The sequence below is a fragment of the Cannabis sativa genome, chromosome X, assembly GCF_029168945.1.
Source record: "Cannabis sativa cultivar Pink pepper isolate KNU-18-1 chromosome X, ASM2916894v1, whole genome shotgun sequence".
NCBI lineage: Eukaryota > Viridiplantae > Streptophyta > Magnoliopsida > Rosales > Cannabaceae > Cannabis > Cannabis sativa.
The window spans coordinates 32,060,615-32,074,774 of record NC_083610.1 but is presented as its reverse complement, the minus strand read 5'-3'; the positions used below and the strand labels follow the sequence as shown (position 1 = coordinate 32,074,774).

General features: G+C 34.5%; 1 protein-coding gene across 2 annotated transcripts; it reads left to right on the top strand.

Moving 5' to 3' along the window:
* Nucleotides 1-9,132: 9,132 nt before the first annotated feature.
* LOC115714474 (uncharacterized) lies at nucleotides 9,133-13,484 on the top strand. 2 transcript variants are annotated; one of them, XR_004011050.2, is made up of 8 exons: nucleotides 9,133-9,665; nucleotides 10,076-10,187; nucleotides 10,335-10,406; nucleotides 10,490-11,149; nucleotides 11,552-11,915; nucleotides 12,557-12,638; nucleotides 12,818-13,078; nucleotides 13,249-13,484. XR_004011050.2 is itself a non-coding variant. In XM_030643202.2 (7 exons), exons 1-7 carry the CDS (start codon nucleotides 9,471-9,473, stop codon nucleotides 13,022-13,024), a joined length of 1,692 nt encoding a protein of 563 aa, XP_030499062.1. In that variant the 5' UTR covers nucleotides 9,133-9,470; the 3' UTR covers nucleotides 13,025-13,484. The 2 variants fall into 2 exon arrangements, 1 of the variants encoding a protein (XP_030499062.1); XM_030643202.2 differs by having other exon boundaries at nucleotides 12,818-13,484.
* The last annotated feature ends 676 nt before the right edge of the window (nucleotides 13,485-14,160 follow it).

Below are 14,160 nucleotides of genomic sequence, written 5' to 3'. Positions count from 1 at the left end.
AAGTGATTCGGGGTGGAGCATCCCATAGTCATTAGACAAGAAAGTGTTTGTTTAAACAAATACTACTTTTCTAAGAAAATGACTAAGTCTGAAAATAAAGTAGCAAATAAAGGAGATAATTTTTTTTCTTGATTCCATAAGTGTTCTATCATCTTATTTTATAAGATGATCTCACTGCCTCTATTGTCTTAATACAACTGAAGAGGTCTATACCATTTAGTTTTCTTTGACATAGTTCACGGTACCTTGTTGTAGTGGGAGAGTTTCTAGGAACTTTACCTTCTTATGACTTGGAAGACACTAGTGATTAAAATCCATTGTGAGTTTAAACAAGTAATGGATTGTCAAGATAAGAAACTAAGAAGAAAGCCAATAGAACTATGGTTTGATCCATTCACATGGAGTAACCTAAACTTTTCTATTACAAGGACATGAAAGGAAATTTTCGTTAATAAGTCTATTCAATGGACTTAACAAAACTTCCTGTTCCTAGTATTATAGGTTTGAGTTTATCTAAACCTATGGCTTGTGGTATACCTGGAAATTACTTACTCTAATGCAAGCATGAGATGCTGATGCATTTTCTTTCCAATGGAAATCTATAGAAGCTTCACAACTTCTTAGATATAGATTTTATTTATCTAAGGAAAAGTTTCAACTATTCCAGAAAAGATAAAGCCATGAAAGAATTCTTAAATCAACAGTGAGAGGTCTCAGATATGCTTTTGTATGCCTTAGACCAGACACCTGCTGTTGAGTGGGAGTAATGAGTAAGTATCAGATTAATCCAGGAGAGGAACATTGGAAGACAATCAAGTAAATCTTAAGATTAAGAAGAGGAACTATATGTTAGTCAATAAGGGTGTTTGTTTAAAACTCTTAGACTACACCACATCAGATTTCAAGACTTGCCTTTGTGCTAGAAAGTCTGCTGATGAGATGGTGATTACTTTGGGGGTGGAGTTGCGATTTTGGAGAAGTGTAAAAACCTATCTGAAATCTCTTGGTCTACCAGAAAGAGACTGAATGTTAAAAGTTGCAGGAAAGATACTTTTTCAGTCTAAGGAAAGTTCTATACATTTGTGGCAGTGTTCCAACTTGCCTTAACTACTAGGGTTACTTCCTGTATAACAAAAGAGTAGTTGCCCAAAAGTATAGAATCCAGTATCCAAAAAGAGTAGACATATAGAGAGGAATTTCACATTATCAAGGATTTTGTGATTAAGGAAGAGTAATGGTGGAGAAGAGGTTGTGTTTAATTCAACCTGTCAGATCCCATTACGAGGAGTATACTACTATTACACTTGATTGGTATATCAAGGTGTTAATGATTATTTGAAATGTACTTTTTGTTTTATATTAGTGCAAGTGGGAGTTTGTTGGGTTTTATGCCCTAAATAAAACTCATTTCATATAATCAGATTTACTTATTAATAAAGATCAGAAATAACATTTTATGTTGCATGGTTCACATGATTTATTTCATAATTATAGGTATATAATGTATGAATTCTTTTTAAGTCCAGAACATATGAGTTGGTTAAAGATTATAGTGTTGTCAGCACAGTGGAATATAATCTTTATTATATGTTCAAAAGTTGATTCCCTGATTTGTCAGAACAATGGATTTAGACTGACATGGTATAATCAGCGATAGGTATTCTTACACCTTGGAAAAGTGTTATGTCCTTTCCAGGACATTGGCAAAGTTTACCAGTATCGGATGCATGGAGTATGCATTGGAATGGACCGATATTGAACTTTGAATTAGATTTTGAAACTTACCGTAAACATCTATTCAATTCAATATCATAAGTTGATCCTAGATCACATGATCGAAATCCTGATATGGTTAGGCTCAATTTCAAGAGTGTTATTCGTGTTCTTTGATTTGTTAGTTAAGCCTAATCTTTAGTCTGGGCAATACGTACATTTTGGGAACACGGTAGTGCAATTGAGTGGGAGCGCTAACATAAATATGGAATCTATAGCTTCTATTTGGCAAATAGAAGTAAAGGATGATTTCCTTCGAGCTTAACCAAACGAAGATAAATGGTGGAGATCTCATTTCACTTAGGTGAAATATCATTTATACAGGGTTAAGTGTTTTAAGGATAAAATACATTGTAGGGTGTTACGGTAATTTAATCCCTGTACAGTGTAAATCATCTATATAGAGGATCATTGATCACATTAGGGTTATAACAATGGATAACTAATGACGTGTCTATATCGTGGAACATATAGTGCGTTTCTATATGACCGAGAGTGCAATTCCAAGTTCTAAGTGTGGATTCAATGAGGAATTAATAAGTTAGGGAATTTACTTGGTAAATTCGGTTCGACTTATTGGAAGCTCGGTTATATAGACCCATGGTCCCCATACTAGTTGAGGCCATACTGCTTGTAAGACTCAGTTAATTGATTTTAATTAATCAATTATAATTCTAAAAGTTAGACTATGTCTACTTTATGAATTTTCACTAAGCAAGGGTAAAACAGTAAATAGAGAGTTTAAAGGGTATATTTATTAATTAGGAAACTTTGATTAGTTTTTATTAATAAATAAAATAAATGACAATATATTATTTAATAATTAATTATAGTTATTAAATAATTAGATTTGACATTTATGAAGTTGAAAGAGAGAATTGGCAATTTTGAAAAATGGGAAACTAGAAATGATGAAATAGGAAAGTTTGAAAAGTGGAAGGATTTGTTTCCCTCAATGAATGGCCGGCCACTTAATGCTCCTATTTCTCATTTTATTTTTCAATTTTTAAATGCCAAATAATTCAACTTTAACCCTATGTGGTATTCTATAAATAGAATGTAAAGGCTTCAGTTTTGAGACACACTTCACAGTCTATTCTCTCAAATACTATGAAACCGCCACTCTCTCTTTCTCTTCTTCTCTGTTTTTCGAATTCCCTTGAGTGATGAGTAGTGCCCACACACATCAAGTGGTATCTCAATCATAGTATGGAAGACTATGGAATTTCTGCATCAAAGAAGGAGAAAAGAAGATCCAGGTTCAGATCTTGGTGATGCTCTGCTACAGAAAGGAATCAAGGGCTAGCGATCTGAACGGAAGGAGTCATAATATTCTGCTGCACCCACTGTAAGGTTTTCTAACTTTATATGTGTTTATTTTCATTGTTTTAGAATTCATATTAGGTTGTTAATCCAACATACTTGTTAGTAAATCTAGATCCTGGTAAAATAATTTCCAACACGAACCCCCCACCGTCGAATTAGTAGGTGGCATATTTTCCATGTGGTCTTTACCGATGTCAGATTGTACTGGCTATACTGGCGGTGCTTTGGACGCGTGTCATTCCAGGGCCGTTCTCATTTGAATTACCCTTATTCCTAGTTGTTAGATGGTTTTGCATAGTACATAAGGACACACATGATATGCATGGTAGCGTGTCGTGGGAGACAGCCTCTAACATCGTACAAGTAAAAACCCCACCATTGGGTCTGTAGCCTGACACGCGTACCCCGACCTGGTGCAGCTCGGTGGAAGGTCTATATTCTTTGCGGGAGCAAAGGGTCCCGTCTTTTAGAATGGGAAATGTCACTGGCTCGCAGATATCTCTTTTGTGGCCTCTTTCTGGGAAGACGTCTCTCGTAGGGACTTATTTTGCGAGGTTCATGTTGGCATCTTCCCGGAGCGTGAGGCAAGGCACGTATGCAGCTTAACGACTTTTTGTTTCTTTTTAATTAATGTCCACGTGTCGTTCCAACGAAAATGTAGATAACATTTACCCCACAAGCTTCTGAGACATACCCTGGTCCGGGAGCTTGCAGTGTCTTCAACTTTTTGCGCACGTGGTATTTATGACGAGCCCTTTAATGCATTATGTCATGAGCCGTCAAATTGTAGTGTCCTTATGTGGGAGGTATGATTTCCTTTGCCTCTATGTTAGGATTTTAAATGCTGACTTTTGGATTCCTACGCGCGTGCTGGGCGCGCGTACCTCTGGGAAGCTCAAAATGGCGACGATTGGACTTAGGCAGTCTTCTCATTCACTGAGTGTTCTTTACGATGCATGTAATGATGGGAGCCGTCCGTTGGGAGGTGAGGTACCCTTTCAGCTTCTCACATCCAATCATCGAACATCTCTTGGGGCGAACTGAAGTGTCGGCTTCTTACGAAAGGTGTACCTTCCTAGGCGTCCCATAAATACCTTCAGCAGCCATTACATTTTTCACTCTTCTTGCCCGCCAAGTCAAAGCTTTTCGAGTTCCCTTCTTCTCAGTTACATTTGAACGTTGTTGCTGTCAGATACTGATTTTTCTGCCAAGGACACCACGCCGAAATCATCTGCCTCATCACTGGTACGTTCTTCGTTCACTTAATAGTTTCTCAGGGAATCATTACAGTGCACCTGCTTCTGGGACTCCAGTTTCAGCAGCGTCACTTCTTGGGAATCTTAGGGCCAAACAATGACCCTTTTCTTTTTCTGTAGTACCGACTTATGATAGGTACATTATGTCGACTCTGGAGAGGACCGGTCCTTCCAAGATGGCGGGCAGCAGTTCTTCTGCCAGGAAGAAGCAGAAGCTCTTGGTGTCGGACCTCAATATGGGGGGTATGGGGGACCACCCCCGACCTCCTTATTTCCAACTGAGGCTGGGCCAGCCTAGGTCTCTTCCCTCAGCCCCGTTAAGGACACCTTCGGTAGGGTTCACCTTCCCTAGGAGGGTGGTTCCTTTTGACCCTCTGGAGATATAGAGGGAAAAAGAAGCGAATAGGGCCCTAAAAGGGCGTTTAGAGACGGAGAGGCTCCAGGTTCACCGAGGGCGGCCGTGATGTTGGCGGTCCGTAAGGTGGAGATAGCAGATGACATGCACGCAACGCCTCCCGCGGGGCAAACCGTCGAGGTTGAAGCCCTGGAGAACTGGCTGGCCTATAAGTTGGGGCAAGAGGCCGCTCCTTTCACTGCAGAGCTCTTGGACCAAGTGGCAGGGAGCGCCTCAAAATTGCCCACGAAGATTTGGGCATTTTGCAGCAGCGCGGATGCTTTTGCGCTGGCCCATTTTGCAAAGAGGCAGGTCGTTGGGGTAAGACTTTAAGATTTTGTCTTTTCATTCAGTTTGCGCTATCCCATGTTCTAGCACTTCAGCCTTTCTAAATTGGCCTTATTGTTTGACAAGCGGCCCTACAGGCGGAAAGGGCTATCGTGGAGGTTGGCACGCTAGTGACGGAGCTAGAGCGGGTCCAAGAGACAAACCGTGACCTGGGCACTGCCAACGAGACTCTCCGGACTGAGCTTACAAATGCCAAGTTTCAAATTGAGGGCCTACTACAAGCCAACCGACAGCTGGAGGAGGAAAGTGCCCGCCAGTCCCGCCTCATCTGAAATATGAAGGTCGTTCACAACTTTTATACGGAGACTGTGGAGCGGATGTCCGACGCATGCCCATCCTCTCTGTCAGGCGACGTCCAATCATGAATCTTCGGCCGACCCGTTTCAAAATCTGTTTGCTTTGTTGTTGTTGTTTATTGTTTTTTTTTTTTTTTTTTTTTTGTATATCTCCCTCTTTGCTATACTTTTTTAACCGCAAAGATAGTTTAAACTTTACCCTGGCCACGAGGGGCTTTTAGTAGTGTAATAGGGTCTTCCTTTTTTGCTGTTCCTTTCTTGGAGACTTGTTGTGATAGGCTTCTTAGGGGCTAGTTGTGTTTACTGAAGCACTTGGTTCCAACAGCCAGTGTTTCAATCTTTTTCCCTTTATTCTTGATTGCCTCCTGGTTGATTCAAGAATTGCTTTTTACTTTGACTCTTTCTTTCTTGGGGCCGCGATACTTTTCGGCTTGATTCCCGAATTACTGTATTTTTGAAAAAATAGTTAGATTTTCTATTTTTATTTATTTTTCCACCTGAAGATAAAAAGGTAAATTTTAAACAAAGAAAAAATGCCCTATTTTTTTTTTTAAAAGTTAAAAAAATCTTATAAGTAAAAAAAGAAAAATATTATTTTTATTTAGTTTTAATTTTAAAATAATTCATATATATAAAAAAGAGATATGAGGCGGTGACTGATACACTAAGAATTCTCCAATTAACATTATTAGTTCTCCACTTAATTCTCTCATTTTTATAATTTTTTATTAATTTTATAAATAATAACTCCAAAACTCATATTTAAAAAAATATGTAATTACTATTATTGAATATTTAAAAAAAATATATAAAAATCACCTAAAATCTATATCACGTTTCTTTCTTTCTTTCTTTTTTTTCAAAAAAGAAAAACAATCAAATTTAAAATTGGTATCAATATTATGTGATAATATATATATATATATATATATATATATATATACCACACATTTTTTTTTTAAAAAAAAAATAATTAAAACTTTGTTACTTTTTTTTTTTCTATCACTTATATATATCGTGCTTTTTTTTTAAAAAAAAGAAAATGTAGTTTTTGAAAGATTATCACCCAAAAATAAATAGGGAAATTCTACAATGCACCCTCTTAAAATGAATATATTGATGCACTCTTATTTGTTTTAGCACCCGAAATAATTTTTAGTCAAATTTTTTTTCATGGTCATGTACGTTATAGTTATTTAAGATATCCTGCAAAATTTTAAAAATTTTGGAAAAGTTTAATATGCCGAAAAATACGTTCAAACAGTGTGTTGCACGCGTGACTATTTTATTTTATACGCGTGTAAAATAGACAGTTTGAATATTGTTTTCTGTATTGTAAATTATTCTGAATTTATCCAAATTTTGTAGGTTATCTTAAATAGTTATAACGTACATGAATATGAAAAAAAAATTAGACTAAAAAGTTATTCTGGATGCCGAAACAAGTCAAAGGTGTATCAGTACATCCCTTTTAAAGGGGTGCATTGTAGAATCACCCAAATAAATATATCACGGTTAAAAAATTATGATTTCTTTTTTAATTCAGTTACTAAACTCTATATATATGTTTACAATAAATTAATTAATAATTATAATTATTGAGTTCAAAATAATTAGAAAAATTAAGACTCAAAATATTAAATTTTTTTTTGTGTTATTATGAGTTAAAAAAATAAAAGTTTAAATAAGTACTCACTATTAAAATAATTATATAAAAATGTTAAAATTTAAAATTTATTATAATTTTATAACTTAATTATCATTAAATAAAATACAACTGCAGTGATTTATTTCCTAAAACTTTTTATAATATTTAAATTATTACACATGTGTAAACAATGACATGCATCAAATTTAAAAACAAAATTAAAGATAAAAAAGTTTTACCATAAGAGAAAAGTTAAGGAGTTATGTATCTAGCAATTTAAACATAAAAAATTTTAGCTGCAAATCTATGGTTTAAAAATGAAAAAGATACCTATTGAAATAATTTCAGAGCTGATTTGTTAAAAAAAATTATTTGATAAATGCTAAAAGCAATTGGGCATGTCATGGTGCCAAAATTTCTACTCCGGATGGACATTTTTGTTTTTCTCTAATTTTACAGTAAGGCCAAAAGAATCCATTAAAAAAAAAAGAAAAGAAAAAAAAAAGAAATAACAAATAACAAATCTTATAGTGTAATAAATAGATGGCAGCAACAATAAATGATGGGTTGCCATCCCTGTACTGCTTTCCGTTGAGGGAACAATATATGTACCATAAAATTTAGTGGTTCCTGTGATTGATTAGGTTGGCTATATTGATAAATTTTACCTGGAAAGAAAACATTATCACCATACAAACTGTTTGTGGATGGATTTTCTTTTAAGAGGAATGGAATTTACAATGGTGCTAAGCCACTGGTCAATTTTGATTTAAACAAAACAGTCATATAATTGAGCTCAGTAACAATCATATATAATATATCATGTTGTCTCTTTTATCATAAGATAAGATAAGAGAGTCACAACAACTCAACTAGTGGTGGCAAAATTGTTAGAGACTCTAATATTATTAATGTGTAGAAAGATGATAAAATATATAAGATTAATGAACTATTTTTCTCGTTGTCAATTGGTTTTTAAATAAAACCTCATTCACCTTATTTCAAATTTTAATATAGTATTAAAATATTTATATATTTAGTGATTCATTAAAAAATTTAAATTTAATTTTCTTTAAAATAAAATTGAAAATATTTTTTTTTTGAGTAAAAAATAAAAAAAAATATTTTAAATATTTTAATTTTTATTATATATATAAAATTATAAGGAAATTTTATTTACACCTTAAAAATTTATAAAGACACCATATTTTAATTATTTTTATTTTATATAAAAATTATATCTTCAATTGTACTAAGTTTTTTTTAACTTTTTTCTTCCAATTCATATTTTTAAAAAATATACCTATCAAATAAAAATAAATTATATTTTATATATTATGACCAAATAAATAAAATAAAAAATTATATGAAATTTTCTTAGAAAAAATTAAAAAAAATATATACATGAGTTAGAAAATATTATGAAAATAAAATTAAAATAAGTATTGAAATTAACATAAAATAATGGGAAGATTTTTTTTAAAAAAAAATATTAAGATTAGTTTTTAAAAATTATTTAAGTTTATATTTTTCTAATAATGAGATGTATTTATCATTTTATGATGTGTAAATAAAACTCACCAAAAACTATATATAGAAAAATGCTTTTCAAACATTGTATTAAGATTGAAAAAACTACACACGAGTTAAAAATAAATAGACACACTTAACACGAAATATAAAATCAAAGTAATAAAATATGACACGAACATAATACAATGCCAAGTTTTGACACCCTCCAGTTTCTTATGCTAGCTGTAAGCTTGCTTTCTTTTTTCTATTTTTTTTTTCCTCTGTGATCAATGTAAAGATTTTCATTCAACGGTTAAAATTTTGTTCCAGAGAGAGTGCACAGACACAGACAGGCTCTGTCATAATTTTGTCCTCTTTCGTGGTTTATTTTTGGTTACCTTTCACCAAAAGTCATTGTACCCAACGACTGCTAGTTTCCCATTCATACCCCACATTCACAAACCAACAAAGCAAAATCTGTCATAGAATCCACGGCCTCTGAGGTCATTTCGCATTTCAGTCAAATTAACAAGTAAGACCCACCAATAAAACAACCAAAATCCACGTCTTCAGCACTCACTCACCATCGACTCATGGACTTCACTAATCACTATATCACCATAACTCAAAAACAACAATTTTTTTAATTTACAAATAATAATAATAAAAGGAATACATCTTTTGGTATTTTCTGTGGCCATTCTCATAGTCAAAAAGCCTTGGGCCCTCATCTTTTGTAATTGGTTTAACTAACAAAATCATTGACATAATAAAATATTCTAGCTTAGCTTGCTTGGTGAAATCACCTTATAATACCCGCCATTTTTTTTTGGGTTTGGATTTAATGTTCATATATTGCATAAACACCAATCTTGAAAATGTCTCTTTGATGTGAGGAATAAGACATTATTATCACAATGCCGGAGTTGAATTTTCAGGATCAGAGCTCGTCGAGATCGGGCTTCAGACCCCGTGACTCAAGCCCCGACTCTGTCATCTTCACGCTCGAGTCAAACTTAAGCCTCTTCTCTTCTGCGTCTGCTAGCGTTGACCGCTGCTCCTTCGCTTCCGACGCTCACGACCACGATTCCATCGCGTCCGAGATCTCTCTGGTAAATTTGCAAAGCTCAACTTCATACTATTTTTTTCATGTGTGTGTTTGTGCTTGAGCTGACATTTGTGTATACAGTTCAGATTCGGATCCCTTGCATGTCCGATTGCCCTTTTGCGACTAGCTATTTTGGCAATTTGTGTGAACTATCTTCCTTAACATTTTGTGGTTTAGTAATAATTTTCCGTGTATTTGTTGATTTGAAAGTTTGGAGGAACTTGTGAAGTGACATTTCTTTGTTCGGTAGGGTTGGGAGACTGTGTTTGTATAGGGCTCGAAATAGAGTTTGGACTGTGATGAATGGCGAAGTAATTGTTATTTATTTATTTATCTACGAGTATGATCGTTGTTTTTCTTTTGAGGAACAGAATCTTAGATGATGAATCTAAAGGTATTGGTAAATTGGTGCAGCATCTTGCAGGGAATGATACTGAGCTGCAAGAGTGTTCGAGTGGTCCAGATCTAGATCCAAACAAACCCACTATACAGATCCGTAAGTATAGAAAAGGAGAAAAAGTTAAAGGTATACAGCTCTATATTCGTAGCTTTTCTCCAAAAGTTTTATAATAGCCTACCCATGTCTTTTTGCGGTTTTTCAAAATTTGAGTCTCGCTCACGGATTCACCTTACAACACTCGTTTTCTTTTTAAATCAAATCATTGTGTCGCAGTTCATAGAGATGATAGTGATGCTGATGTAGCTCTTGATTCAGCTAGAAGTTCGTTCTCCCTCGCCCTCAAAGGTATTAATTTCATTCACAATCTGGTCTAAGCAAGCTCAATCTCTTTTCTAATAATAACTAAATATGTCACCATTTATTTGCAGAGTGTCAGGAACGGAGATCCAGATCTGAAGTTTTAGCTAAGAAGTCAGACAGGCGAAGACCCGCTTCTTTGGATTTGAACAATGCCACTGCTTCCCCTCGATTGGGAACCATCAAGAAGGCCTCCTTAACTTCTCGACGCTCAGGTAATTTCCCCAGTCCCGGAACACCGAATTACAGGCATCCGAGTGTGGGAATGCAGAAGGGTTGGAGCTCTGAACGAGTACCGTCTCATTCACATGGTGGGCGGAAGCATGCGAGTGCTTTGTTAGTACCTTTCAACAATGGAAAGACGTTGCCTTCAAAATGGGAGGATGCTGAAAGATGGATTTTCAGTCCGGTTTCTGGTGATGGAGCGGTAAGGTCTTATCAGCAGCCGCAGAGGAGGCCTAAATCAAAGAGTGGCCCGCTTGGGCCTCCTGGGATTGCATATTATTCGTTATACTCGCCAGCAATACCGATGTTCGATGGTGGTAACGTCGGCAATTTCATGGCTTCTTCTCCTTTCTCAGCTGGTGTTATTGCTCCAGATGGAATTGCAATCCGTCCCAATGGCCATGGTGGAGCCTTTCCTGCACGAACAGAGCCTTCCATGGCCCGGTCAGTTAGCGTCCATGGCTGTTCTGAAATGCTGAGCCAGTCATCAATGCCTGTTCTTGAAGGTAACGATATATCTTATGTACAAACAAATAATTTTATAGGGATCGTTTGACTCGCTAAGGAAATGCTGGGTAGTATTTGAATTTGTTAACATATTTAAACAATTGATTTAAATAGCCTTACGCCAATTAGTTAACTTAGTACTTATTGGATAATATTGTATTAAATGTAAATATTGAGTCAAATATAAGAATATGAGCTACTCCACTTATTTTTAATTGGTTTTGAGATGTAATCCTATGATTCTTGTCATAGTATCAAAGTCATGAACATGAACTACCCCGTAATTCTTGTCGAATATGAAATTTGTTTCTGATTTGAGAGTTTTCTTTGTATTGTCATTTGTTAAAAACAAATTGAAACATTTTTAAAAGTATTGTACCCATTCAATTTTAAACATACAGATCAAAATCATGATGGGGTCGAAGATTCAGGACCCAATGTATCTCGTGCAGTTTCAAGAAGGGATATGGCTACACAAATGAGCCCAGAGGGCAGTACCCATTCTTCTCCTAAAGCAGGGCTTTCTTTCTCTGATTCAAATCCCTCAATCCTGCCTTTAGTGGCGTTGGAGAGTGGTCCTTCATGTAAGTCGGAAGTCAGAGATGTGCAGGTGGATGAACGGGTCACCATGACAAGATGGTCCAAGAAACATAAAGCACGAATTTCTGGAAAGGGTTCTGAAATCTTTGAGAACGGGAAAAAGAAAGATGGAGATGCTCGATCTCCAGCTTGGGATCTTTCTGACACAACAAGGAGCATCTCAAAGTATGTATACTTTAATCTATTATCATGTGCATTTTCTTTTACAAATTTGCTATGACGGTCGACATGATGAGAGACATTCTACTAGTTTTTAAAAAACTTGAATAATTTGCATGCCAAAGTTAGTTTTTAAACATTTAATAGTACTGTGACAATTTTTTTTAATGTGTGCAATTGATTATTTTAGACTTTGTTTAAGTATTCTAAATAATTTAGAATTTTTTTAAAAAATTGTGAGATGCCTATTATGATTGTAAACTTTTATGTAAAAAAAAATAGGTTATAATTTTAAATGCTGGAGAGTTCTTACCGAAAGGCCAAAAATTTAGACAAGTTAGTAAAAGGTGCATTTCTACTAACACCAAACCATGTGAAACTGAGAAAGCACGGAGAAAATAATAAGATGGAAGATTTGCAAGTTGCAATTAAGTAAATATTGGGTCCCTTTTGTTGTTTGACTAAATCGTAATTTAGAAAAGATTTTCGGGACTTATATTAGTTTACTAAAGAGAATAGGATCCTTTTACACTAAAAGATACGTGGCCCTCTTGAGATTCCTCTCAGGCTAAAAGATAATTTCCCAAGTAACTTATCAGAGACGTCTTTGACATTGTTGACATGTTAAGCTCCCTTTTCTTTTTCAGAGTTAAAAGAGAGGAAGCTAAAATTACAGCTTGGGAGAACCTGCAGAAGGCAAAAGCTGAGGCTGCGATACGGAAGCTAGAGGTAAAAATGCTTACATATATCTCCATATATATATTTGTCTCTACTTGTGAAAATCTCAAAAGCTAAGGAACCAAAAGACAAAACAGCATTTTTTGAGCAACTGGGCTGTACAAAATAATGGTTTGTTGGGTATACCACTTTATGCTAATTTAAAACATACATGCATAACTGTTCCTCAGATGAAGCTAGAAAAAAAGAGATCATCATCTATGGACAAGATTATGAAAAAGTTGAAATCGGCTCAGAAGAGAGCTCAAGATATGAGAAGCTCCGTTTTAGCTAACCAAGCTCATCAAGTTCCCAGGAGTAATCATAAAGTTGTATCATTTCATAGAACTCGCCAGATGAGTTCCTTGAGTGGTTGTTTTACTTGCCATGCTTTCTAATTTACTCTTATTATCCAGCTTTATGATATTCCTCCACTTGACCTACAATGCCAGGTAGCTTCTCCACTTCAAAATCATCCCTTCTTGCTCTTTTCTTATGCTGATGAAAAAGAGCATTCTTTTCTAGTTAAGAAAAAAAGAACAGTCGAGAGTGAGAGCGAGTATGAAAGGTGTATATAGCAGTGATCAACTAGAACTTTGACATTAAATCAGTGTCCATACAGATTTTTGGTGAGACCAGTATGCGTAACTCTACTACTCGCAGACACAAGGAATTGAAGATTCAAATGGTGATTCTGAAGTTTCAATGATAAAACAATGAATATATGTATGTATTGTATACCCTTCTAGTTATTTTCAAACAGTTTGTTTTCGTTAAGAAAATGAAGATATATGGTCGGTCAAGTGGTTTAGGTCGATTAATCATAAAAACGATAATTACTACTTGATTTCTTTCCAACTGGGGGCGTTTTTTTCTTAACATGATAATTGTTTGCTAATTTGAATCTGTTGTTGCATGAAACATACACATACATATGACTGACATTTTAAACAAAGAGGGATGGCTGAAAACTATCTGCGTGCTGGGCAATACTGGCTCCTCCCTGTCCCTGCTGGGTCGGGTTTGCCTCAAATTATGGGATAAGTTGAAAACTACCCATTTTTATTATACATTAACCAAATATAATTTTAAAATAATTTTAATTGATAAATATCTTCTTTTATAATTAAAGTAATAAATATAACCTCACATAATTTATCAAAATTAGAGGTCCTAATGTACATAATGGGGATAAGAGTTAAAAAATTGGGTATAAATTAAAGAGTAATAAAATGAAGGTGAAAATTAAAATAAAAATAAAAAATGGGTATATAGTGTAATTTCCTTTCAAATTATTCTAAGACAAACAATAGAAGTTAGGGGTATTTTCTTTGTAAAGATATTTATGGCTTAAATACTTTTATTTTTTCAATTTTATACACTTATATATGGTATGTTTTTTATGGGAGGATTAAATACTACATGTTACATTTTTGTTGTTGCCATTATAATAAATTTTGTTAAGTAAAATACCACATGCCAATATATTAACGATGCAACTCATTTTTATGTTTAAAAATTATTAAATAATCTT

Excerpts from the sequence above, each read along its gene's own strand:
- LOC115714474 (XM_030643202.2), top strand. The coding sequence starts at position 9,471 with ATGCCGGAGTTGAATTTTCAGGATCAGAGCTCGTCGAGATCGGGCTTC. Across the intron at positions 11,150-11,551 it reads ATCAATGCCTGTTCTTGAAG|ATCAAAATCATGATGGGGTC; the intron begins GTAACGATATAT and ends TTAAACATACAG. Across the intron at positions 12,639-12,817 it reads CTGCGATACGGAAGCTAGAG|ATGAAGCTAGAAAAAAAGAG; the intron begins GTAAAAATGCTT and ends ACTGTTCCTCAG.